At 50.9% G+C, this 27,179-nt stretch overlaps 1 protein-coding gene across 1 annotated transcript; it reads left to right on the forward strand.

The window, feature by feature from the left end:
- Positions 1-8,660: 8,660 nt before the first annotated feature.
- Positions 8,661-26,850, forward strand: LOC122708577. The gene is made up of 9 exons (XM_043924786.1): positions 8,661-8,727; positions 10,696-10,859; positions 16,668-16,906; positions 17,579-17,693; positions 21,343-21,488; positions 21,825-23,133; positions 24,590-24,680; positions 24,904-25,044; positions 26,498-26,850. The coding sequence occupies exons 1-9, from the start codon at positions 8,661-8,663 to the stop codon at positions 26,848-26,850; spliced, it is 2,625 nt and encodes an 874-aa protein (XP_043780721.1).
- The last annotated feature ends 329 nt before the right edge of the window (positions 26,851-27,179 follow it).

Genomic DNA, 27,179 nt, shown 5'->3' on the forward strand with positions numbered 1-27,179 from the left:
ACTATGAACAAAGCTAGTGAAGGTGATGAAATTCCAGTTGAGCTATTTCAAATCCTAAAAGATGATGTTGTGAAAGTGCTGCACTCAATACCAGCCAATTTGGAAAACTTAGCAGTAGCCACAGGACTAGAAAAGGTCAGTTTTCATTCCAATCCCAAAGAAAGACAATTCCAAAGAATGCTCAAACTACTGCACAATTTCACTCATCTCACATGCTTGCAAAGCGATGCTCAAAATTCTCCAAGCCAGGCTTCAACAGAGCATGAACCATGAACTTCCAGATGTTCAAGCTAGATTTAGAAAAAGCAGAGGAACCAGAGATGAAATTGCCAACAACTACTGGATCATTGAAAAAGCAAGAGAATTCCAGAAAAACATTTACTTCTGCTTTATTGACTATGCCAAAACTTTTGACTGTGTGGATTACAACAAAGTGTGGCAAATTCTTCAAGAGATAGGAATACCAGACCACCTGACCTGCCTCCTGAGAAATCTATATGCAGGTTAGGAAGCAACAGTTAGAACTGGACATGGAACAATAGACTGGTTCCAAATAGGATAAGGAGTACGTCAAGGCTGTATATTGTCACCCTGCTTATTTAACTTATATGCAGGGTACATCATGAGAAATGCTGGACTGGATGAAGCACAAAGTGGAATCAAGATTGCCAGGAGAAAAATCAATAACCTCAGATATGCAGATGACATCACCCTTATGGTAGAAAGTGAAGAAGAACCGAAGAGGCTCTTGATGAAAGTGAAAGAGGAGAGTGAAAAAGTTGGCTTAAAAATCAACATTCAGAAAACTAAGATCATGGCATCTGGTCCCATCACTTCATGGCAAATAGATGGGAAAACAGTGGACACAGTGGCTGACTTTATTTTTTGGGGTTGCAAAATCACCGCAGACAGTGATTGCAGCTATGCAGTGAAAAGACACTTGATCCTTGGAAGGAAAGTTATGAGCAACCTAGACAGCATATTAAAAAGCAGAGACATCGCTTTGCCAATAAAGGTTTGTCTAGTCAAGGCTGTGGTTTTTTCAGTATCCATATATGGATGTGAGAGTTGGACTATAAAAAAAGCTGAGCACAACAGAATTGATGCTTTTGAACTGTGGTGTTGGAGAAGACTCTTAAAGACTCCCTTGGACTGCAAGGAGATCCAACCAGTCCATCTTAAAGGAGATCAGTCCTGGGTGTTCATTGGAAGGATTGGTGTTGATGCTGAAACTCCAATACTTTGGCCACCTGATTAGAAAAACTGGCTCATCTGAAAAGACCCTGATGCTGGGAAAGATTGACGGCAGGAGAAGAAGGGGACGGCAAAGGATAAGATGGTTGGATAGCATCACCAACTCAATGGAAATGAGTTTGGGTAAACTCCAGGAATTGGTGATGGACAGGGAGCCCTGACGCTCTGCGGTTCATGGGGTTGCAAAAAGTCGGACATGACTGAGCGACTGAACTGAACTGAGGATAAAAATTTGTTGTAAGTGTCATGCGTTGAAGTTAAGTAAGAATCATGCTATTGTTTTAATAAAACCGGTATCAGTATAGGGTTTGGAGAAGGCAATGGCACCCCAGTCCAGTACTCTTGCCTGGAAAATCCCATGGACGGAGGAGCCTGCTAGGCTGCAGTCCATGGGGTCATAAAGAGTCAGACACGATGGAGTGACTTCACTTTAACTTTTCACTTTCATGCATTGGAGAAGGAAAAGGCAACCCACTCCAGTGTTGTTGCCTGAAGAATCCCAGGGACGGAGGAGCCTGGTGGGCTGCCGTCTATGGGGTTGCACAGAGTCGGACACGACTGAACAACTGAACTGAACTGAGGATAAAAATTTGTTTTAAGTGTCATGCGTTGAAGTTAAGTAAGAATCATGCTCTTGTTTTATAACCGGTATCAGCGTAGGGTTCGGATAAGGCAATTGCATCCCACTCTAGTACTCTTGCCTGGAAAATCCCATGAATGGAGGAGCCTGGTAGGCTGTGGTCCATGGGGCCGCGAAGAATCAGACATGAAGGAGTGACTTCACTTTCATTTTCTCTTTCATGCATTGGAGAAGGAAATGGCAATCCACTCCAGTGTTGTTGCCCGAAGAATCCCAGGGATGGAGGAGCCTGGTGGGCTGCCGTCTATGGGGTTGCACAGAGACGGACACGACTGAAGCGACTTAGCAGCAGCAGTAGCAGCATGGGGTTATATAAAACAGGTCCACGCTCCCCGGCCCCGCTTTCTCACATCCACGCCCCCGTGCCCTGCATCCCCACATGTACCCAGCGCAAGCCAGCAGTCTGCCTCCTCTTTCCAGTCAGTCTTTGGGCTTCGCTGAGGTGCTTTGGCCCTGGGGAAGGAAATGGCAACCCACTCCAGGATTCTTGCCTGGAACATCCCATGGACTGAGGGGCCTGGTGGGCTACAGTCCATGGGGTCGCAAAGAGTCGGACACAGCTGAGCGACTGAGGAGTTATACAAAATTGCCTGTAGTGCCACTGTGTTTGCATCTGCCGTCCACACCATCATCCAGTGAGCAAGAAGGACATAATCCCTGCTCCTTCTCAGCCAGTAAGTCATTGGAAGAGATTATTAGTGGTAACAAGAATTAGTATTGTAACAAGGAAAAGGAGTGTTTGAAGAATCAGTAAATGTTGGGGTCTGAGTGAATGGATCATATTGAGAAGTCTATAATTGATCATACGACAAATAGGGCCACCAGCACACATTATTGAGAAATAATCTATTTTAGAACTGAATGATAGATTATGGGTTTGTAGTGTGATTCAGTGCCAGTTTGAGATAATTATCTCTTGGTCTGTATATGTGAATATTATTGTTGGAACTAAGCTAATGGTGAAGGCATATGAGATAATCTTGCATATAGAGGGTATGTGGTGGTTTTATAAATGTTAGTGCTTGTTATTATGATAGATGATATACATAGTGAGGCTAGAGTGAAAGAGGAAATTTAATTTATTACTTTTATTTGGAGTTGCACCAATTATTTGGTTCCTAACACCAATGGATAAAAGTTTGAAAAAGCAATGCTGTTAGTCATGGGAGTATAGAATCAGCAATTCTTATCTACTTCTGTGGTAAATAAGAAGGTATTGTCTTCTCTTACTAGATTCACAATCAAGTGTTTTTCTCTAAACTATATGCACAGTGTAGGGGGCCTAGAATGATTTTTGGGTTTAAGGATAGGAGTAGAAGAGGTAGGATGGGTAATGATATGAGAGCATTTTCTCATGTAAAAGATGGAGAGATACTGTTTATGTGGTGTGTGTATTTGCCTCACTGTGTTGTAATGACTATATATAAAGAGTATAGGGCAGCAATTACTATATGAATTCCTATTAAAATAATTGCAATGTTTTATCACGAGAAGGATATTACTACAAATAGCTCTGCAATCAAGTTAATAGTTGGGGGTAGAGCTAGGTTTGTTTAACTTGCTGGTAATCACCAGGTTGCTATTAGTAGGAGGAACATTTGCAGGCTTTAGGCTAGGATTATTGTTTGGCGATGGACCTGGTAATTTGAATTTGCCAGGCAGAACAATACAGAGGATGTAAGACTATGGGCAATTATTAGGGCTGTGGCTCCTATACCACTTCAAGGTGTTCGGGTAAGGATAGCAAAGTGCTATGTGGCTGACAGAAGAGTATGCAGTGAGTGATTTTAGGTCCGTCTGGCATAAGCAAATTGAGCTGGTTATAATTATGCCTCATAAGGACAATAGAATGAGTGGATACCCTATGAAGTCTGTTAGTGGGTTTCAAATTATTGTAATTCATAATTCATAGTATACCATAGCATCCAAAGTTTAGTAGTGCTGGCAGCATAGCCAGAACTATGAAGCCTGCAATAGGGGCCTCTTCATGTGCGTTAGGTAGTCAAAGGTGGAGGCCATAAAATGGTATTTTTACTCTAAAGGCAACTATGCATACTAACCATATGAACCCATTGGATCAAGTGTTGGATACTGATTGGGCTCAGCATTAGAATATTTAAAGGTCCTACTGTATTTTGAATGTAGACCAGTATTCCTAAGAGCGGGAGAGAACTTACTAGGGTATAAAATAAATAGAGACCTGCATTAAGGTGTTCTGTTTGATTTACTATTTGGGTAATGATAATGAGTGTTGAGACTAGTGTTGCTCCAAATAGAACATATAAAAGAATTAATTTTATGGCAGTAAATGTTATAATTAAAGTAATTATAGTATGACTAGCATTGATAATATTTTTTTTCTGGTAGAGATTCTTTTAATACGTGATGTTGACGGTTAGTATTAGGGGTCATAACCATGTAGTTAAAATCAGTGGTGGAGTCCATAGGGAGTGGGAGAAAACTAATGAGAAATTGAGGCTGTTATCATTGATTAAGGAGGAGTAGGCTTGTGAGTCTAATTAGTAGGCTATGCGTGGTGGTGTTAATCCAGATTAACCTGATGATCAGGTTAGTGGTATTGTTGCTGATCACAATCTTGGTCTTCTCTGCCCGCTGAAGCTGAATAAAAGAACATGGAGACTGAATCCGGAGGAAATAGAAAGCTGGCTTCAATTCTCAGCTGACAGAGAAGGGAACCCAGCAGGCTCACGCCTCAAGACCTGTGCCTGCCCCCTTTGAGGAGTCTAGGGGCTCATAGAAGGAAGGGCTCACAGTCAGGAGGCAGTGTGATAAACAAAGGGGATAGGACTATTATTTCTTCCTCTTGCATTTATTCACAGTAGCATCAGTTCAGTTCAGTTGCTCAGTCATGTCTGACTGATGATGGGAAAGACTGAAGGTGGGAGGAGAAGGGGATGACAGAGGATGAGATGGTTGGATGGCATCACCGACTCAATGGGCATGGGTTTGAGTAAACTCCGGGAGTTGGTGATGGACAGGGAGGCCTGGTGTGCTGCAGTCCATGGGGTCGCGAAGAGTCAGACACGACTGAGCGACTGAACTGAATTGAAACCACTGCAGTAGATTGTTCCAAGTGTGTAGCACAGAGCGTTCTGCCTGAGGGAGTCGAGATCACACAGGTAAATTGTGTAACAACTCACAGGTTGCTCAGGACTGTGGAACTGACAGCCCATCCCTGAACAGCAATGAGAGCCTCACCCCCTTGTGGTCCCAGGGAGAAGGAAGCTGATTGGCCTGCTGGCCGGTCTGAGCCACTGCTGGGAGGTCCCTGTCTACCCTGACCACTGGAGCGGCCCAGGGGGCCCACTGTCTCGGGCCCCACCGAGCCCCTGCTCCACACTCATGTGGAGAGTCCTTCCAGGCAGTCATGACGGGAATCTGTGGTGGGAACCCAGCAGAAAGGGCGTGAGGGCAGCCAGGACCTTCCTTCACCGAGGACGTGACATCGCCAGGTACAGAGGTCATGCAGGTGGCGGGGAGGCCGTTTCAGATGGTGGTCTGTGCTGAGAAGGACACAGGACTCGGGGAGGCAGGGGCTGACGGGTGACGAGTCCAGCGAGGCGCCTTCTTGGAGGAGGGGGGATGCTCAGACAGAACTGCATCTGGGGCCAGAGCTCCAGCAGGTCTGGCTGGTGGGTGAGGGGGGCAAGGCCGGGCTCGGCCCCAGGAGCGGTGTATCTGGCCTCTGGCAGAGTTTCTGCTCCCCAAGGACTGGGGTTGTTATCTGTCTCCTCACGGCTGTCCCGTGCTTGGAACACGACCTGGCCAGAGGCAGGTGCTAAGCAAATATCTGTGAATGAGTGGACGGTCCGAGTGTGGAGATGCGCAGGACAGGCGGCATCAGGCTGCAGAGTGGGGGTTAAGTAGATTAGGGGGCCGAGGCGGGAGAGAGGCATACAGGGTTTCTGAGTCCGGACTCCCAGCCCCCTTGGGCTCAGCTCCACCCAAGTCCGTCTGTTCCCCAGACACTCTGCTTTCTATGGTACATTCCCTCTGGCCTTCACTCACCTGCGTATCCTGCCCTGCATGACTTAAAAGCAGCTCCAAGTCTGTTCCTCCCACCTGTGCCTGAAGCCTCTTTATGCTTAAGCTGGGGGATCCCAAGGGTGCTCCCTGAGATGGGCACCCTTCCCTGCCCGGGGACGGTTGCTCCTTGTCTGTGCCGTGGGCTCTGCTCTCTGCAGTTGTCTGCCTGTTCGGGTCTCTGCCTGACCCAGGGCCGGGAGTGTTCATGGGGCGGTGTGTCCCCGCTGATTCTAGCAATCATCCAGGCTGAGTCCTGCTGGCCTGCATCGTGACACTGCCATTTACTGGTGACTCGGGGCCCACCCTGGAGCACCGCTGACCACGTGTCCACTGGTCTCAGCTGGACCTCGCTGTTGGGCCGGGAGCCAGATGGTCAGTGCTGCTGGTGCCTGTGGGCATGGCTGCCATCACAAGCCTTCTCCTTGGGGCTCAGCAGCTGAGCCGTCATGGAGGGTGCAGAACGGGCTGCAGACCGGCACAGGGGGTCAGCGCTGGGCCTCAGCCGGAGAGCAGAGGCTCCGACGTGGGTCCTGCCCTCCATGAGGACACTTTCTGGCCTCCTGGGCTCTGTTTTGTCCGACCTTCGAGGAACGGGTGGAGCTGCTGCGCTCATCCTGGCCCACCCGCTGCAGAGCTGCCCTCACAGACCTCCCCTGCACTGGGGTCTGACCAGTACATTCCTGGTCCCAGCACCAAGCCAGGGCGTCCTGGGGCCCCTTCAGTTAAGGGGTCAAGGGAAGCAGAGCCGCTTTGTTTTGAGCTGGATGGGGAGTCGTGTGGGTAGAGTTCTCATTTCCTCCAGCTACACTTGTGGCTTACAGCTCCCAGGGCTCCCAGCCAGCCTGTGGGCCGCCGTGGGACCCCGTCTCCTGTCAGCCCCTCTTCTGACTGGTTGGTCCATGTTCTGACTGCTCGGGACTTGGTGCTCCTGGGTTGAGTGTCTATTGTAATTGGCTAGGGTCTGTTTTTTTTTTTTTTTAATCAGTATTTTTTTTTTTTTTGAAGTATAGCTGCTTTACAATGTGTTAATTTCTGCTGCATAGCTCAGGGATACACATATATACATTCTTTTTAAAAATATTTTTTATAGTTTATCATTGGATACTGAATATTATTCTCTGCTATGCAGCAGGGCCTTCTTTATCCACTCTACTTACGAAAGCTACATCTGCTGACCCCAGCCTCCCACTCCATCCCTCCACCGCCCCCTCCTCCTTGGAGAGCGCCAGTCTGTTCCCTCTGTCCCTGATTCCATTTCTGTTTAATGTGTGTATGCTCAGGTGTTCACTTGGGCTGACTCTTTGTGACCCCATGGACTGTAGCCCACAAGGCTCTTCTGTCCATGGGATTCTCCAGGCAAGAATTCACCACTGGGAGAGTGCATGCTTCTGGTCACTATGGCCTGTCACAGACCTCTCAGAGGCCATCCACTGGGTGAATGCATGCTTGTGGTCACTCTGGTTTGTCACAGACCTCTCAGAGGCCATCCACTGGGTGAATGCAGGCTTGTAGTCACTATGGCCTGTCACTGACCTCTCAGAGGCCATTCGCTGGGTGAATGCATGCTTGTGGTCACTCTGGTCTGTCACAGACCTCTCAGAGGTTGTCCGACATGTGAGTGCAGGCTTGTGGTCACTCTGGTCTGTCACAGACTTTTCAGAGGCTGTCTGGTATGAGTACAGGACCATCGTTGCTTTAGTCTGTCACAGACCTCTCAGAAGCCATCTGCTGGGTGAATGCATGCTTATGGTCACTCTGGTCTAACACAGACCTGTCAGAGGCCATCCGCTGGGTTAGTGCAGGCTTGTGGTCACTTTGGTCTGTCACAGATGTATCAGAGAGTGTCCACTGGGTGAATACATGCTTGTGGTCACTCTGGCCTGTCACAGACCTCTCAGAGGCCATCCACTGGGTGAGTGCAGACTTGTGGTCACTCTGGTCTGTCACAGACCTATCAGAGGCCATCCACTGGGTGAGTGCAGACTCGTGGTCACTCTGCTCTGTCACAGACCTCTCAGAGGCCATCCACTGGGTGAGTGCAGACTCGTGGTCACTCTGCTCTGTCACAGACCTATCAGAGGCCATCCACTGGGTGAATGTACGATTGTGGTCACTCTGCTCTGTCACAGACCTCTCAGAGGCCATCCACTGGGTGAGTGCAGACTCGTGGTCACTCTGCTCTGTCACAGACCTATCAGAGGCCATCCACTGGGTGAATGTACGATTGTGGTCACTCTGCTCTGTCACAGACCTATCAGAGGCCATCCGCTGGGTGAATGTACGATTGTGGTCACTCTGGTCTGTCACAGACCTCTCAGAGGCTGTCTGCTGTGAGTACAGGCTCATGGTTGGTTTAGTCTGTCACTGACCTCTCAGAAGCCATCTGCAGGGTGAATGTCGGCTCCTGGTCACTCTGGTGCACAGTTTCCACAGGGCTGTCGAGAGGCACCGTGTGGCTGCCCCAGCTGGGGGCCACTTATTGCGCTCTTGCTGCCCCCAAGCTACGTCTGGAGAAGGCTAATCCCAATGAGAAGCTACTTTCAGACTTCAGCTCACATCCCAGGAACTGGTCTTCCAGCCTAAGCAGGTCACTCGGGGTTTCCTGTGTTAGTGCTCACAGCTCACACCCCCTAGAGAGTGGGCCGGATCTGGGGACACATGTCCTCTGCTGCTAAAACTGACAGTAGTCTGTGCTCCAAGGGGTGGACCACAAGGGGCGATGGGAGAATGTCTGCCCTACCTGCTTGGAGGCACTGTGCCCCCAGCCCTGCCTTCTCCCCACTCAGGTACGGAATGTGGGAGAGCAGGAGGGGGAACCTGGGTCCCCAGTGAGACCCTCTCAGCAGAGCTGTGCCTGGGTCAGGCTTGGAGGGTGTGACCGAGAGTTTTCTGGACAGGATGCCACATTTAGAGGGCCTCCTGCAGTGTAAGTTTCAGGGCTAAATAGCAACTAAGTGCAGAGCATGGTGGCTGAGCTGACGAATGTGGATCCTGCAGGCTGAACGCTGAGCCCTGAACATTGGAAGGTTGTCTGGAGTCACAGGACGTGCTTGCTCTCTCTGCTGAGATGATCTCAATGGGGACCCAGGTTCCCCCTCCTACTCTCTAGAAGCCATCAAACTGAAGCTACTTCTCACGGTGAGCTCTGAGGAAACTCAGGAAAGGAAAGAATACCTGCTTTCCAGCAGCCATCAGACTGCAGCCACTCCCCACTGTGATCCCTGGGGAAATTCAGGAAGGAGAAGACAGGGTGCTGGTCCCAGGTGGTAAGGTGTGTATCAAAGGGGATGATTTCAGTGAGATGGCTGGTGCATCTTCCCATACATAGAAAAGTGCTAAGTTCCTTAACTTTAGCTGCTGCCCCCTGGATTTGAAGTCCTAAAAGATTTGTACTGTATAAAACAACTCTCAACACCTGTATTATAATATTATTATGTCTATACATATGAAGTAGAGACTTTCCAAAGGACAGCAAAGACAAATCTCAACATTCAGCACACTGGCACCAGTGGTGGGCACTCCCCAAAAGATGCAACTAGTGGAGCAATTAGAAAACTCGTCATCCCTTTTCCCATAAGATTGTGGAATGGACACTGTCACTGGGAATTGTTACAGGGAAGAACAAAATCTGACTCCATGTTGAATGTTTTCCTTTAACCTTTGCTTCCTGTTGATCTGTTTGCTACAGGGATGCTGTCCATACATAATGGCCTGCCTCAGGAAACCCCGCCCCTCTGCCTCTGTCCAGGACCTGTCCACCTGTGGATGGCTACAGCAGGGAGAAAGTAACACATCTCCCTCAGAGGCTGGCCATTCCAGATATTTGCCAGATTAGTGGCCTTTTTACTTTATTTCCTCACCTCCCAGCTCTGTGTTCTATGAAAGACACTGGCATCCAGACCCTGACAAGATGGTTTCTTGGAGATATTAGTCTGCTATCTTCTCAGTCTGCCAGCTTTCCAAGTAAAGTCATATTCCTTTCCTCAGCACCTCACCTCTGATTTATCTCCCTGTTGTGAGGCATGCAGAGCGAGCTTGGACTTGGTAAGAGTCCCACATGCTTTGCAGTCAAAAAATCAAAACATAAAATGGAAGGAATATAGTAACAAATTCAATAAAGACACTGAAAATGGACCATATAAAAAGATCTGAAACCAAAAACCAGAAGGAACTCAGTGGTTGTCTGAAATATTTAGAAAGTAGTTAGAACCCCTCTTTGCCCGTACCCCATGAAGCCACACTGGACAGTTAGGCCCTGTCCATTCAGGACGCCCTCTCCAGACCCCAGGTGGAGGTGCTCTGCCCTCAATGCCCTCCTGGGTCTCAGGAGTAGAAGAAACACAACCTAGGGGGTCTCCTCTGTGGTCCAGGGGAGCATCACATCAGCCACCCTGTCTCCCTGCCCATAATAAATAAGGAGGGTTGTTAGCACCTGGGCAAGTGATGCTGTGGGCACCTGGACTGCCTCATCCTTGTGAGATTTGGTGTGAAGACAACACAGAAGGAGAACCAGCCAAGAGGGATCCAGGGAGCAGTGAACCCTTCTTCACAGGGACCCTGTGAGACCCAAGATTCACTCTGCCCACCCTGCTCTGACTTTTGGGAACTGGCCTTTGTCATTCTCTGGGCAGGAGGTGGGAAGGTCAACAGGGTCTCTCTTCCACCTCCTGAGACCCAGGTGGGCACCAGGGGAAGCAGCTCTCCACCTGGGGTCCAGAGAGGGTGTCCTGAGTGCACAGGGCCTAACCGTTCAGTGAGGACGGCCCTTGTCCACAGTGCACTGACCTGCTGCAGGGTCTCGGGTTCCCTGGCATTCAGCTCCCCCATCGCCAACCCCAGCTTGGTGTCTTGGGAGCCCATCACTGGCGGGCACCCAGCAGGTGAAAGCTGCATGCCCAGCGAGAAGGAGGAGAAGCTGGTGGGTCAGGGGTCCAGCATGGAGTGTCCAAGGCCCCTCTGCTCCCCCAGGAACACCCAGCCCCGCCTGCCATGGGCTTTCTCCCCTTTAGTATGTCTTTGTGGCTGATGTTGCCAAACACCTTCCCCTCGAAGAGAAGGCTCCATGACCGTAGAAGGGGTGGAGGTGAGGAGGTGCTGTAGCCCTAAACCCAGAGAGCTTCAGAACTTAGTTCCCTGAACCCTGAACGTACTGCCTGTTACATCTGTACCAACCGAGGCCAGATCCAGACAGATTCTCTGTGGAAACACTTTTCTGTCCAACAAGAGAGGACTTGTTAACCCACAGCTGAACCCCGAGACGTGGGACATGCTGTAACTGTGGAGACTGCAGGGAAGGTGTTTGAGAGGCTTCTTCCCGGGCGGCTCCCCGAGGCCCCTGGAGTTACTGGACCCAGAGGTGGAGCACTGTTGCTTCTCTCCTCACTGCAGGCCAGACGGTGCCCCCAACCACACAGCCCTGCTCCTCCACCTCCCTGAGTTCAACAGAAACCCCCGGTCACGAGGCCAAAGCGCAGTCTTCTTGGTGGGCAGAGCAGAGGCCGGTGGGAAAGTGGGTGGAGGCTGAAAGCTTCTTTGTAGAGGAAAAACACGGACGTGTGTTCCCGTGTGTGGTGGCCGCATGCTGCAGTAATTGATGTTCCCCACACATTTATGGGTGGATTTTAGTTTCTGTATTTTCTAAATTTCTTTTTTTTTTTTTAACAGCTGCATATTATGAGAAAATTTTTGCAATCAACCATGAAAACTTGCAAAAAAAGCTCCTATTTTTTTTTCCTTTTCCTACAATGTCGCAGTTTTCTATGGTGACAGATGAACAGCCTCCTACTTTTAAGTATTCATTTAATTGGCTGCGCTGGGTCTTAGCTGTGGCATGCAGGGCCTTCAGTTGCAGCATGTGGGAAATAGTGCCCTGACCAGGTATTGAACGTGGCCCCCTCTGTTTGGAGTTCAGAGTCCTAGGCTCTGGATCAGCAGAGAATGCTGCGATCTCCTACTTAAAGCAAGGTTATTTATTTATTTTCGGCTTGCTGGGTCTTTGCTGCTGTGCGGGCTTGTCTCTGGCTGTCGGGCGTGGGGGTTGCTCTCTCGTTTCTGCGCTGAACTTCTCCCTGTGGTGGCTGCTCTGGTTGGGAAGCAGAGACTCTAAGCTCTTGGGGTGCAGTAGTTGTGAACGGACTTAGTTGCTCCACGGCACGTGGGGTCTTCCCAGATCAGGGATTGAACCCGTGTCTCCTGCATTGGTAGGTGGATTCTCAACCACAGCACCACCAAGGGAATCATTCCCCTCCCTGCTTCGTGCCAACATCCCCCTTTTAAAAAAGGCTATAAATAATCTGTTTAGTAAGTTTTCAGGAGTCTGAGCTCTGGGGTCAGCGTCTGTGGTGTCATTCTCCGAAAGGCATCTTGGCTTCAGATACTGGCTGGGCTCATGAGTCCAGTAAGCAGGGCAGGTCTGGTGGCTGAAGACAGGCTTGGCCTCTGAGCTCTGCCCTCAGCGACTCACCCAGGGTCCCTGAGCCCTGGCAGCCAAGCAGAGCCGCATGCAGGTGGGGCTGGTACAGCTATGGGGCCGCTGTGGTCAGGGTGGAGCGGGCAGCGGAGGCAGCTGGCTGTCCGTCCCATGACTGCTGGTGTCCTGTGTGACCGTGCAGGGCAGTCCCGGTGTCAGGTGGGGCCTGGCCGCTGTCCTGGGGACAGGATGGGACCTCAGAGAGCTCGCATCCCCACTCCCCATCTCCCAGCTCCACTTCAGATCATGGCTTGTGGCTGCTGGCAGCTCCCTGGGCTGGGAGGCTGTGTAAAGCACCAGCCTCCTTGCTCAAGGTCAGCTGAGACCCCCAGCTCTGGGGGTCAGACACCATCTGTGCCACCATCCAGGTCATCCCACTTCTGTGAGGGAAGGCCTGTGTGGGGCTGTGGGTGATGGGGGATTTGGGGGTGTTGTGGGCTGGCCCCTGGAGTCAGCTTTTTGAGGGGAGGGGAGCAGAGGGGAGGGGAGGGGAAGCTTTGACCTGCTCAGCCTTCCAGGGGATTCCAGGCCCAGCTCTGGTGGGAGGTGCAGCTGAGAAGCCCCTGCAGGTTTCTGGGTCCCCACCATTTTTCAGTTGAAGCCCCTCTGCCTACACCACCCCTAACTCTCCCTCCCATGACCCCGGTTAAAGCCACAGAAGATGTGGACTTTACGTGGCTTCCCTTCCTGTAGGGAAGCCAAGCCACAGACAAACACGTTCCTTTAAGAAAGCATAGAAACCGGAAAATAATAGTGGGTGGTTATTCCTGACGTGGTTCATGTAGAGACGCTTCACAAGCCTGGCACATGGAGGGAACTGAGGGCCGTTGCCCGAGTCCTGGACTTCGCATCCTCCGCCCCCCGCCCCGTGGCCCACTCTCCCCTTGGTGTCTTCTGGTGGCCGGGCGGACTTCAGCCTCCTGAGCCCCTCCTGGAAGGATCAGGCCAGGGCAGAGGTCATTCACAGAGGGGAGGGTGTGGTCGACCTTAAGAACCCCATTGCCCCCACTCTGTGTCGGAGCTCAGTTCCGGGTCTGAGCAAGCGTGGCTTCCTGGTGCTGTCCCCACCCTCACTCACCCAGGGTGGGGGGGGCTTTGTGTCCACCTTTTCCCCTCGTGCAGCCTGGCCATCCTGGGACCCGTGATGTGTGTGCATCTGCCCTGCTCACAGCGCACCCCGGGGCCCATCAGACTTCACTCATGACAGGGAAGTGTAAGCATGAACTTTTCCATGGTTAACAATTTCAAGGTCATGACAGCATTGACCAGACCTCATGGGCACAGGTGTGAGGCCCATGCATAGAGAACTGGCGGTATGGGCTTCAAGGACCCTCCGTGTGGGGGTGGGATGGGGGACGGTCAGGGATTTCCTGCAAACGCGGCTCCAGGCTCTGTTCCCGGCAGGGGGACGACTGTGGGCACTGCCTGTCTGTGGAGGGGCCCTGGGGCTGCCCAGCTCAGCAGGAACGGCAGGGGTGCGAAGGGAGGTCGGCCTCCCTTCGCACCCCTGACCTCACACTCCCTCATCAGGGCAGCCCAGTGCCTAAACGGACCCTTCCTCGTCTAGCTCTGAAGACCTGGAAGTTGTCGGGGTGAGGGACATGTAGAAAACAAAATTCTGTAAAGCAATTATCCTTCTATTAAAAAATTAAAAAAGAGTAAAAAAAAAACACAAAGGACAGTAAGGTGGGGCTTGCGTTCTCAGCCAGCCTCTGCCAGATTCTGCCTGTGCTTCCGCATCAGACCAAAATGCTGGTGCTCCCACCTCATATCACAGATGAATAGAGAGAGAATAGAGAGAATAGAGACACAGAGAGGTTGAGCATCTTGCCCCAGCTCACAGAGCTGCTGGGGGCAGGGCTGAGAACTGGACCCTTGTGGTCGACTCTGGAGTCCAGATGCTGTGATGACCCTGAGGGAGCAGCAGAGACCAGATGGCCCATACTGAGTCAGGCGCGCGCACAAACACGTGCACATGGCCTTCACCTTTGCGGCTACAGAAGTCAGAGGGAACCAGAGGGCAACCAGGAGAGGCCAAAGGAGAGTCGGGGACTATAAGGAGGAGTGGCCCCACTTCCCAGGAGGCCGGGGAATTCCCTTTCCTGGTGAGTCTGTCTCAAACCCTAGATTCCTCTCCCTGGACCCAGGAACTGACAGTCCAGTGACCTAACTGAGTTGGCTCCAGAATGATGCCTTCCCAGGGGTTCAGCTATGACTGGACTCCTCTACTGTCAGTGATAAGGGGGGAATGAGTACATAGTCTGGGATTCAGATTTGTTTGGAGACAAAATTTCTTAGAAGAGGAGTACTAAAAAACCACAAAGGCAATTGGCATGAACATCTCCAGAACACTTAAGAAACCCTCTGCTGTTTATCTACCTCCTCTCCTGTCATGAAAGTGGAAGGTGTATTTAACAAGTAATTCTTGCTTATCACACTCTTTCTTTAAAATATTTATCATATATTTATTTATTCGGCTGTGCTGTGTCTTAGTTGCAGATTGTGGGAGCTAGTTCCCCAATCAGGTATTGAACGTGGGTCTCTGCATTGGAGTCTTGACCCCTGGACCACATGGAAAGTCTCTTTTCTTGCTCTTGTGCACAGTAATGGGTCACAGACCTCCTCTGAGGCCCCCTTAGAGCTGAGGCATGGGGTGGCTGCAGTAATCCTCCTGGGGCTAAGGTGTGGTTTCTTGGTCATGACTCACTCACACTCCCTGCAAACATAGGGCTTCTCCCCTGTGTGTGTCCTCTGGTGTGTGATGAGGCCGGACTTGTTACTGAAGCTTCGCCCACACTCCCCGCAAACATAGGGCTTCTCCCCTGTGTGTGTCCTCTCGTGTATGGTGAGACTTGACCTGTCCTTGGAGCCTTGCCCACACTCTCCGTACATGACTCTCATAATCCCTGAGACCTCTGCCTCCGTGAGCAATGTGCCTGTGTCCTCTGGATTCAGTTTCTGGCTTGTGCTGGGCTCGTCTTTCATTCTCTCATGCACCCCAGAACCCCCCATTTGTCCTCCGGGTGAGTAGGAAGAGACCCTTGAAATCCTCTTCAGCCTTACGCTTTTCAGCAAAGGTTGGGGCCTGTTCTTGGCCTCCTGACCCTCAGATTTGTCGCTCAGGCTGTGTGGATCTGAATATCGCTGATTTTGATTGCTTGGGCAGGGATCCTCTGGTTGGAGGAGGTCTCTTTCAGATGGTCTCAGGAGGGTCTGAGAGGGGTGACTGCGTTGGGTGTGTTGGCTGAGGAATTTCTGACTGGAGAAGGCCAGAGAGCAGGAGGCACATGGCTGGATCTTGGGCTTCGGTTCTGCTGAAAGAGGAAGCTTTTGGTTAGGTAGCTGGTTTGCCATATTTAGGCCCTCACCAGTAATCACCTAAGTGTTGACAGTGCACAGTTGGTCTCCCATCGAGTCTCTTTATAGTCCACGTTTCCACTCCACTCTTATTCTCTACATCTACAGAAATCCAGGAAGTTGGTGTCAAGGGCCTTTTCTACATATCACCCAGATAGGGACCTTCCAGCAGCATCAGAGGCAGCATCTTTCCTGATAGAGATAGATCTGTAGGGACTTTCCCTGCGTGTAAGTGTCTGAAATGTCATGTCACAGTGGCCACAGGTATTTACCCTACTGAGGGATAAGACTTGATGACTTAGGTGAAATCTCCTGAGTGGCTCCCTGTGAGGGGAAAGGGTCTGTTAAGTTAGGGGCACCTGGCCTGGAGCTCTCTGCATATGGGAGGCAGCACAGGGGGTGGTTACAGCAGGTGTGGGTAAATCTGACTTTGTGGCTCCTTGTGCAAAGAGCAGCCTTTGGGCCGATCTCTGCAGGAAGTGGGTTTGAGACTGGACGAGACTGAGCAGCCCAGGTCCCACTGACTACAGGTCTCTGGCTCCTGCTGCCCAAACTGGTTCACAAATTATTCCTCTCTCAGTTTCCCATAGATCATAAAATAAAGGCATATCCTTTCTCAAGCCTCACCAGTAGTCATACCTCATTTATTTCATTCAGGCTTAGTCCACTTAACATGCACTAGGAAGCCCTGTTTAAAAATACATCTCTAGCCAGACTCTTCACATCCTCACTCCCAAGCATCTTTAGCCAGCCCACTCTCCCCTCATGTCTGGCAATGAACTGACCTCTGAGGGGACTCCCCGTTGCTGTCTCTTCCCAAAAATGAACCAAAGCATCGTCTTAGCACAGAGAACATGCTGCTTGCAGCTGAAAGCCTCGCGGTTGTTCTGTGTCACCCAGGAGGACCCCTGGGGCCTGCACGTGGACACAGGCCCTGAGGCTTCTGTGTCCCATCCAGCCTCCTTCCTCTCCATCTGTGCTTCCTCCCGCGACCCCTGGCATGGCCTCTCTTCCCGGCCCTGGGGCTGCGGCACTGGCTGCTCCCCTGCCTGGAATCCTTCCCCACGGGTGTTATCTCTGCACAGACCCTGCCCCACCGTCCTGCACCACAGCCCACCCGCTGCTCACGCTGACCCGAGGCACGGTCCCTGCGCTGGTTTTCCTCAGAGCACCAGCCCGTGTCTGGTGTGAAGCCCCTGCTGCCCCAGGGCAGTGGTTCTGTCTGTTTCCGTGTGTGGAGCCCCGTCTGGCACGGAGTGTGAACTCACATGACAACAAACTGGAACAGTAACTGAATGCACATCACTGCACATGTGTTGCTTAGAAATGGGAGGAAGTGAGGAAGAAACAGGTAAAGGGCAGAGAGCTGGTAGGTGCTAGAAATGTTGCTTTTTGCTTCTCAGCCTTTGAGCAGAAGGTGATGTTATGCAGGGAGCGGCTTGAAAGAGCTGACTCTGGGAGCTGCCTTGATTGATTATCAAGGGTCTGTTCGCAGACATAGCTCTCTGTCCCGCCACCCCTCTGGAATTTACTATCCAAGTTAACTCCTAACAGAACGTTAGTGAGCCTTGAATGCACACAAGGCGCAGATAGATAGCTTTGCACGACTGCCCTTAAGATAAGTAGGATGCCTTTGGCGCCATGAGAGAGCTCTGGTGATTGTTATCTTAAAGATGATGTACATGGGGAAGAATTTTCTTTGGGATGTCTCTCTTCTTGGTTTAGTATATATGTAACCCTGAGAAATAAAGAATCATCGTTGACTGCAGCGATCCTCTCGACCCCATCTGTTCTGTCTCTTTATTTCTTAGCCTAAAGGAACGCGTCGTGTTGCTAGCTGAAATCTTCCAGCTGGCCCGGCAAGTGGCGCCCAACGTGGGGCTCGACGAAAGTTCCTTGCGGCCACTGCCCATTGAAACTATTAAGGTAAGTAAGAGTGTGTGTACTTGTATATTGAGGGGCAGGAAGGAATATTGTCGAGAGTATAAACCATGGGACAAGATCATAGTCGTCAGTTGTTTGTGCATATGTTACAGATAATGTTGAAGGATCGTGGAATGCAGGTTACTAAAACAAAATTGCAGACTTTTCTTAGTTTTGTTGAGGAAGTATGTCCCTGGTTTCCGCAGGAAGGGACTATGAGTTTAGAGATATGGAAAAAGATAGGAAAACAGATTCAAACATATTATAGTCTCCACGGACCTAATAAGGTTCCTGTGGACACATTTTCATTATGGTCTTTAATAAGAGACTGCCTTGATTTTGAACATGAGGAAGGGAGTAAATTAAAACACATGCTCCCACCCGAAGAACCAATTTATGCTACTCCTAAAGTTTATGCTACTCCTAAAGGGAAAGGACCCACAACCTTTGAATTAGAATCTGCAAAACCTTTGAAGGAAAATGAGGGAACGCTGACTCCAGAGGATGAGGAAAGTTTAGAGGATCAGGCAGCTGCTTACCATAAGGATGATCATTGGGAATTACTTGTAACTGATGATTCGAATGTGCAGGCAGCAGCTGCCCCTCCAACAAAGGGTCTGGAGGCACTCATGCAGAAATTATTAATAACAATAAAGGAAGAAATAAAAAGGGAAGGTAGGGATGAAGGCGCTGGTGCAATCTCTACTGCGCCTCCTGCTTATGCACCCTCAACTATTGCTGGATTAGATCCTCCACCTATTTCCAAACCTGAAAATTCATTGAATATAACTTGTGAATCACACAGTTTGTCCCCCTTGCAAAAGGCTATGCAACAGGCCCAAAGAGCTGGAGAAACTGTTCAGGGATTCTCCGCTGCTTTCCTGGTATTCGAGCATGAAAACCAAGGGTACTATGAGGCCCTACCTTTCATACAACTAAAGGAATTAAAAATTGCCTGTGCCCAATATGGACCTATGGCTCCTTTTACCCAGACCATGATAGAGAGTCTAGGAGGTCAAAATTTGCCACCCAGTGATTGGAAACAAATTGCAAGAGCTTGCTTATCAGGAGGGGACTATTTATTATGGAAATCAGAATTTACAGAACAATGTGGCCATATAGCTGAACTAAACCAGCGACAAGGGATCAATACTACATATGAAATGTTGGTAGGGGAAGGGGCCTACCAAAATACCAATGCTCAATTGAACTATTTGCCTGGAGCATATGCTCAAATTTCTAATGCTGCCTGGCAGGCTTGGAAAAAGCTCCCTTGCTCTAGTAATAAGACTGAGGATCTTTCAAAAATTCGTCAGGGTCCTGATGAACCATATCAAGATTTTGTGGCTCGTCTTCTTGAAGCAGTAGGTAAGATTATAGCTGACGAGCAGGCTGGAATGGTGCTTACTAAACAATTAGCCTATGAAAATGCAAATTCTGCCTGTCAGGCTGCGCTTAGACCGTACAGAAAAAAGGGGGTTCTATCAGATTACATTCGTATATGTGCTGATATCGGACCTTCCTATATGCAGGGTATTACCCTGGCTGCAGCTTTACAAGGTAAAAGCATAAAAGAAGTATTATATCAACAGCAAATGAAAAATAAACGAGGATTACCTAGTAGGGGAAATGCTGGGTGTTTTGTTTGTGGCCAGCCTGGACATCGTGCCGCCTTTTGCCCCCAACGAGCCAATTCGGGGAATATTAAAACTCCTAATTTATGCCCTAGGTGTAAAAAAGGAAGACATTGGGCAAAAGATTGTAAATCCAAAATTGATGTCCAGGGCAACCCACTTCCCTCACCGTCGGGAAACTGGGTGTGGGGCCAGCCCCTGGCCCCGAAACAATGTTATGGGGCAGTGCAGGGAAATCAGATGGTAGAAGGCGAGTCACAGACTTGTTCAGAGCCACCTCAGGGAGCGCAGGCTTGGACCTCTGTTCCTCCTCCTACACAGTACTGACTCCCGAAATGGGAATGCAGGCTCTGCCCACTGGGGTATACGGCCCTTTGCCTGATGGAACCGTGGGCCTTTTGCTCGGACGCAGTAGCTCTACCATAAAAGGGCTGCTCATAGCTCCTGGAGTAATTGATGCTGACTATACAGGAGAAATAAAAATTATGGCCCATTCCCCTCGATGCATTACCACCATAGCTAGCGGACAGCGTATAGCTCAATTGATATTGGTCCCTGCGGTGCAGACTGGGAAAGCACTGGCTTCCAGGAGAGGGGAAGGTGCCTTTGGATCCTCTGACACCTACTGGGTCCAGGCAATAACTAATAATCGTCCTGAGTTCACATTAAGAATAAATGGAAAGTTGTTTACAGGCATTCTGGACACAGGAGCTGATGTTTCTGTTATTGCCGAGAGACACTGGCCCCGACAATGGCCTAAACAGATAGCTATATCAACATTGCAAGGAATTGGTCAAACTAATAACCCTGAACAAAGTACAGAGCTGTTACATTGGACTGACCATGAGGGTCATGAAGGGGACATTAGGCCTTATATCCTCCCAAACCTCCCTGCAAATTTGTGGGGACGAGATGTTATGACTCATGTGGGAGTATACCTATACAGCCCCAGTGATCAGGTTAGCAATCAGCTTTTAGATCAAGGGCTTCTTCCCACCTCGGGACTTGGAAGAAATAATCAGGGAACTGTTGCGCCTGTTCAGACAAAAAGGTTACCAAAAAGAAGTGGACTTGGGTATTTTTAGAAGGGACCTCTGATCCTCCTGTAATTCACACAGATCCTATTACTTAGAAGTCTGAGGAGCCTGTGTGGGTTGATCAGTGGCCCCTTTCCAAAGAGAAAATTGACACTGCCCAACAACTGGTGCAGGAACAGTTAGAACTGGGACATATTGAACAGTCTAATTCACCTTGGAATTCGCCCATTTTTGTTATTAAGAAAAATTCTGGGAAATGGAGGCTTTTGCAGGATCTGCGAAAGGTTAATGAAACTATGGAAGTCATGGGAGCATTACAACCAGGATTGCCTTCTCCCATGGCTATTCCGAGGGATGCCCACATAATAATTCTAGATTTAAAAGACTGCTTTTATACTATTCCTCTAGCACCTCAAGATTGCCCTCGATTTGCTTTTAGTGTTCCTTCTGTTAATTTTTTCCAAGCAATGCGCAGGTATCATTGGAAAGTTTTGCCACAGGGTATGGCCAATAGCCCCACCTTGTGCCAGAAGTTTGTTGCAGCAGCATTGCTTACGGAATTTTTCTGCTATGGGCCTACCTAAATGCATCAAAACAGACAATGGCCCTGGATATGTTGGCCGCAATTTTCAAACCTTCTGTGTCCAGCTGCGCATAGTACACAAGACTGGAATCGCATATAATCCACAGGGCCAAGGAATTGTTGAGCGGGCACATCAAACCCTTCAGCACCAATTGAAAAAATTAAAAAGGGGGAGTTTGTATGCTATTACACCTAACAATCTTCTTAGTCATGCTTTGTTTGTTTTAAATTTTCTGAGCCTCGATAAAAATGGAAAATCAGCAGCTCAACGTTTTTGGCACTATGATAATAAAAAGGCACGGCCATTAGTCAGGTGGAAAGACCCGCTGGAAGGCAGATGGCATGGGCCGGATCCAGTTCTAATATGGGGGAGAGGTCATGTTTGTGTTTTCCCGCAGAATGCCGAAGCGACGCGCTGGCTCCCGGAAAGATTGGTACGCACGGCGGAGGAGATCCCTGGTGGAGCGAATGAGACAGCTCACGATCCAGGAGACGGTCCCGCTGCCGACAGCTCAGCAGATACAGGCGCTGTTACAGATGGCGTGTGAGAATGCTTCCAACCCTTCCCTGCCTCTCCTACTAGTATATTAATTTCATTATTACTCCTTTTAAACCAGATAAGTTCCATGGAAGCCAGTATCTTCTGGGCGTATGTTCCTGATCCCCCTCTTTTACAGCCTGTTGGATGGGAAATGAGTTTTGTTCCCGTGTATGTGAATGATACAATCTTATTAAGAGGCTTCTCTGATAAGCACATCTCTCCTCAAAGTGCCAGTATTTCTTATACAGGGTTTTCTTCACAATTGCCAATGTGCTTTTTCCGAAATCAGAATGTTTCAGGTTGTCTCACTGTTACGGATGTCGGGTGTTCTGGTTACAGCACTGGCTGGAGTGTGGATATTCCTGGTGTGACCAGGCTCACAGGGCACGCACAGCGGCGCAGAGGGACGGGGCCCCAGGATGTCCCATTCTGTGGCCTGGGGCATAAAGGGAAACATATAGCGGTGCCATGGAAACTCTGCCGGAATGAGACTGTTACGGTGTATTCTATTCCTAACAGCACACACTCACTGTGGGACTGGTCGCCAGACTCAGAGAGAAACCCCGGAAAGGAAAGTAACAGACAGTTTGCAGCGAGAATTTGGAATCTTGGCGGCACCCTTGTTTATCAAACTGAGGTCTGGAAGTTGCTGGCCGCTTTTGAAACAAGCGGATCCTTCATGCAGACTGGAGAAAAGGTTAAAGGTGGACTTTTTTGGAATGCAACCTGGAGATATCCTCGGGCTTGTGTGCCTTATCCATTTATGATTATTGCTGGTTCTGTAAATCTTACTAAGAATAATAGTCAATATTATATTCATTGTTTTAATTGTACCCTAACCAATTGCATTCGAGGAATAAGAAATAATTCTGGAGTCTTGATAGTTAAACAACCACCTTTTGTTATGTTGCCTGTAAATCTTACTGAGCCCTGGTATGAAGAGTCTGGGCTTGAACTATGGGAAAGAGTGCGCACAGCCCTTGCTAGGCCACGAAGGGGGATAGGATTAATAATTCTAGGAGTAGTAACACTTATAACTTTGATTGCTTCTGCTGTTACTGCTTCTGTATCTTTAGCTCAATCTGTGCATACTGCTAGCATTGTAGACGATTTGGCAAAAAATACTTCCAAAGCTTTAGGGATTCAAGAAGATATAGATAGAAAATTAGAGGATAGACTAAATGCGCTTTATGATGCAGTAAGATTTTTGGGAGAAGAAGTGCAAGGGTTAAAGCTAAGAACAAAAATTAGATGTCATGCTAACTATTGTTGGATTTGTGTTACAGCAAAAATTTATAATGATACTGAAACTCCTTGGGACAGAGTGAAATCACATTTAGATGGTATTTGGCATAATGAAAACATTTCCTTAGATCTATTACAACTTCATCAGGAAATTCTTGATATAGAAAATGCTCCTCGGGCTAGTATGGATTTGGCAGAAAATGCTGAAGAGTTTGTTAACAGTTTGTTTTCCAATTTTCCCTCGATAACCTCACTTTGGCATCTTTTTTCAGGGGTCGTGACCATGCTTCTGGTATTAGCGCTTTTTGTGTGCATTGCTCCTTGTATCATAAAGAAATTTGTCAAAGAGCTGTGGGACATCAAGGCTGTCCTACACAGTAATTACTTACGCCAAAAGAATCAGGTGTGCCATTTTACTAAATAAAAGAGGGGGAGCTGTGGGGAGCAGCTTGAAAGAGCTGACTCTGGGAGCTGCCTTGATTGATTATTAAGGGTCTGTTCGCAGACATAGCTCTCTGTCCCGCCACCCCTCTGGAATTTACTATCCAAGTTAACTCCTAACAGAACATTAGTGAGCCTTGAATGCACACAATGTGCAGATAGATAGCTTTGCATGACTGCCCTTAAGATAAGTAGGATGCCTTTGGCGCCATGAGAGAGCTCTGGTGATTGTTATCTTAAAGATGATGTACATGGGGAAGAATTTTCTTTGGGATGTCTCTCTTCTTGGTTTAGTATATATGTAACCCTGAGAAATAAAGAATCATCATTGACTGCAGCGATCCTCTCGACCCCATCTGTTCTGTCTCTTTATTTCTTAGCCTAAAGGAACGCGTCGTGTTGCTCGCTGAAATCTTCCGGCTGGCCCGGCACATAAGGATGCAAATGGTTGCTTTAAGGGACCACCCAGATAATCCAGATAATCTCCCCATCAGAAGATTCTTAACTTAATCACAGCCACAAAGCCCTTTTTTTTTTTTTTTTTGCCTTATAAGGTAACAATTACAAGTTCCAAGGATTGGAGCATAGCTCTCTTTGGGAGGCCATTGTTCAGCCTCGCTCCTGGCCCTAAGGAACCATTTGAGGACAGGACTTGACCCCAGGGCACATGGTAGGGACAGAGGGGGGCGGGTGATTCAGGTTAAGTGGTCATCTCCGGGAGCCGCTGGGGCTCAGCGCCCCCACCCAGGCCATCCTGTCTGAAGGTGAGGGCCTAGTCACCCACCCACCCTATCAGTCATGAGTTAAGCACTGCTGCCTGGAGAGGTGATGCCTTGAATCTCCCACCAGTGGCCAGAGAACCCTTCAGACAAAGAAACACAGGGGCTGGCATGGAGCCCCCGGGACAGGAAGCGCCCGGGGCGTGGGAATGGGGCAGACCCATAGTTCCCCAGTCCCCACCTCAGGGAGCGCACAGCCTGACTGCACAGAGGGTAGAGGTCAAGCCCAAGAAACAGACACCCGTGGGGATGAGGATGGGAGAGGAAACTCTCAGGGACCCGTGGGGTGGCGGCAGCAGGGGTAACCCCCGGAGACCATCCGGTGTCAAGGTCAGCCTCTTGGAGAAATGATACTAACGCTGAGAGTCAAGATGGGATTTCCCATGGAGGGAGGGAAGGAGGGCCTGAGGACGGGCCCTTACAGACACCCTGTGGCGGCCGCGAGCTCAGCACCTGGGGATGAGCAACCGCCCGGAGGGGCTGGGCAGCGGCTGAGCAGGGAGTCAAGGGAGGGGCACCGAGGAACTGGGGGCCTTCTGCAGCCTGGGGTCCCGACCCCAGCGTCTCCACCTCCTCCATCTCCACGGCCACCTCCCTTCTCAGCAGCTAGCCCCCCACCCCTGATCCCCCACTGCACAGAGGGAAGGGCAGAGCGAGGGGGCCAAGCTGAGCGTGGCGTGGGCACAGGCTGCGGGCCGCGGGCAGGGCACCCGCCGAGGAGGAGGGGCGGGTAGGCCCCCACAGCCCAGGCTCCCCACGTAATCCCATCCTGGCGCTGCACCGCTTCTTGGTTATTTTTAAAATCTCATTTTCAGAAAGTGGAGAAGAAAACCTCTTTCTTTGGCCTTTTTCCCCTTTTTTTTCCTGTGAAAGATTAGGAGAGGGGTGTGGAGGGAGGAGGGAGCCTGGAAGAGCGGGAGGCACCTCTGGCAGTGTGCCTGCTTGGGGGCCAGGGCCTCCGCTGACTGCTGCCCCCACCCCCGGCGGCCCTGGAGACATGAGGCAGGACCCCTCCTTGGACAGCCAGGTCTCAGCTGCTGCTTTCGCCCGGTGGGCGCGTTGTCGGCGCCAGCTTTACGCTGGAGCATGGCAGGGTGGGAGTTCCGGGTGTCCACCCTCATGGGGTGCAGGGCCTGTGGGGAGAGAGGGCCAACAGAGATCCGTCCCCGGGCTGGGAGGCTGGGGGAGGGGCAGGAACTGCCTGGAGGAGGGCCCGGCAGAGGGCAGGGAGGGTTCTAGAGGCGAGGACTGCACGCGTGGGCAGAGCCCGGTGAGCCTGGGTGGCTGGCAGGACATGGACTGACCTCAGGGGCCAGGGAGCCCCAGGGCCCATCAGGCAGGTGCCCTCACTGCTCCCCGACAGGACACTCCGCAGGGGAGGACTTCTCTGAGCCAGGAAGGCCTGGAGCCTGGGACTGGACTCCCAGCTCTGCTCCTGAGGCTGGGCCGGCTGTCTGCCAGCCTGCTAAGTCACTCCCAGTTCTAACCCTATGGACTGTAACCCGCCAGGCTCCTCTGTCCATGGGATTCTCCAGGCAAGGAGACCGGAGTGGGTTGCCATTTCCTCCTCCAGGGGATCTTCCAGACCCAGGAATCGAACCCGCATCTCCTGCATTGCAGGTGGATTCTTTACCACTGAGTCACCTGGGAAGCCCGTGGGCCTGCTGCACTCAATGTCTTAAATACCTCGGGAGGGTGTCAGGTGGTCTGATGGAGCCACTGTGCTCCTGGGAGCCCATCCTCAGGGCGGAGAATTTGTCTGCCGGTCACCTCCCGTCAGAACCCCAGCCTGCACCACCCCACCTCCCAGAACTCAGAGTTCCTGTTGAACCAACCTCTGCAGGGAGAATAAATGCTCTGGGAGCCCAGAGAAGTCAGGAGTGGTGTCTCAGGGGAGGTGACTTGGGCTGGGGTCCCCAAGGGTGAATAAGAGAGTGCGGGATTTTCTTTAGGAAAGTAGGGGTGTGGAAGGGAGGGAGTGACACCAGGTGAAGACCAGACTCATATACATGCGGTTATGGCAGCAGGTGCAGGGATGGGCCGTGCAGGGGGAGAGACCCTGCTCAGCTCTTAATGCAGTGGGGATTTACAGCCAAGGAGCAGGGCGGAGGGGGTGGAGGGGGGGCGGTCAGTGGATGCAAAATAACTAGCAGGAGGTATCAGGGGTAGGGAGAGTCTAGCTAGATCCACCTATCAGGGTTCTCGCTGGAGGCAGGCCGGGTGCTCACACCTCACCTGGGAGCGAGCAGAGGATGAGGACCCCGATCATAGGCAGGGGGTGCGGGGCAGGGGACACGGAAGAGGAGCTGTTCTTGCTAGAACTGCACTTTATGAGGAAGAGCAAGGATAGGCTCAGGATAAGGTTCCGGAGCCCGGCTGAAGTTTGGTCCAGCAAAGACTATTTGTCAAGGGCATCCCAAGAGGAAGGCATTGCAGAGCCTCAGAGGGCTGGGGTGGGCATGGAGGCGGGCAGAGAGAAGCGGCCGGGGTAGCAGGGCAGGGGCTGGGCGGCTGGGCCCTGGGTCAGGCCCGTCCTCTCTGGGGCAGTAGCAGCAGCCCCCTCCCCTAAGGGTCCAGGCTGGAGCCCGCGAGCCGGGGTGTGCCAGGGGCCTGGGCGGTGGGATGCCGAGGCCCCCTCCCCCCGACCTGTCGTCTGGGCTCCGGAGGGCTGCGGTCCGGGCAAGCCCGGATCTGCGGGAACGCCCTGCCGGCCCGCCCCTCGGGTCCCCTGCCTCGAGTCCTGCCTGAGCCCGCAGCGCCATCTGCCGGCGGGGCGGGAAGGCTCGGGCGGAACTGACCCGAGGCCCCCGGGGAGGGACGGGTACCTTGCAGAGGCGGGCGCGCGACGGTCCACAGGCCTCGTGCTCACCCTGGAGCGAGCTATGAGGGCCTGGTTTTGAAGCTGGCTCCACCGTTGGCCGCTGTGTGACCTGCAGCCAGTTCCTGACCTTCTCTGAGCATCATCCCACTCGCAGGGAGGTGAGCACACCAGCCGCCAGGTTACTGTGAAAAGTGGCCATGAGGCTGGGAGCCCACACGCGGCAGAGGTGGTCCCCCCTGGTGCTGAAGGTGCTCCCCAGTTCCTGAGAGGATCATGGGGGAAGCAGGCAGGCGGCATGACCCAGCCGGGGACCTGCAGCCCTGATATCTCACCGTTTTCAAACGTGGTGAAGGGTAGCATGAGATGGACAATGATCAGACCCCAGGTCTCAGTGTACCCCAGGGCTGA

The sequence above is a fragment of the Cervus elaphus genome, chromosome 15, assembly GCF_910594005.1.
Source record: "Cervus elaphus chromosome 15, mCerEla1.1, whole genome shotgun sequence".
Lineage (NCBI taxonomy): Eukaryota > Metazoa > Chordata > Mammalia > Artiodactyla > Cervidae > Cervus > Cervus elaphus.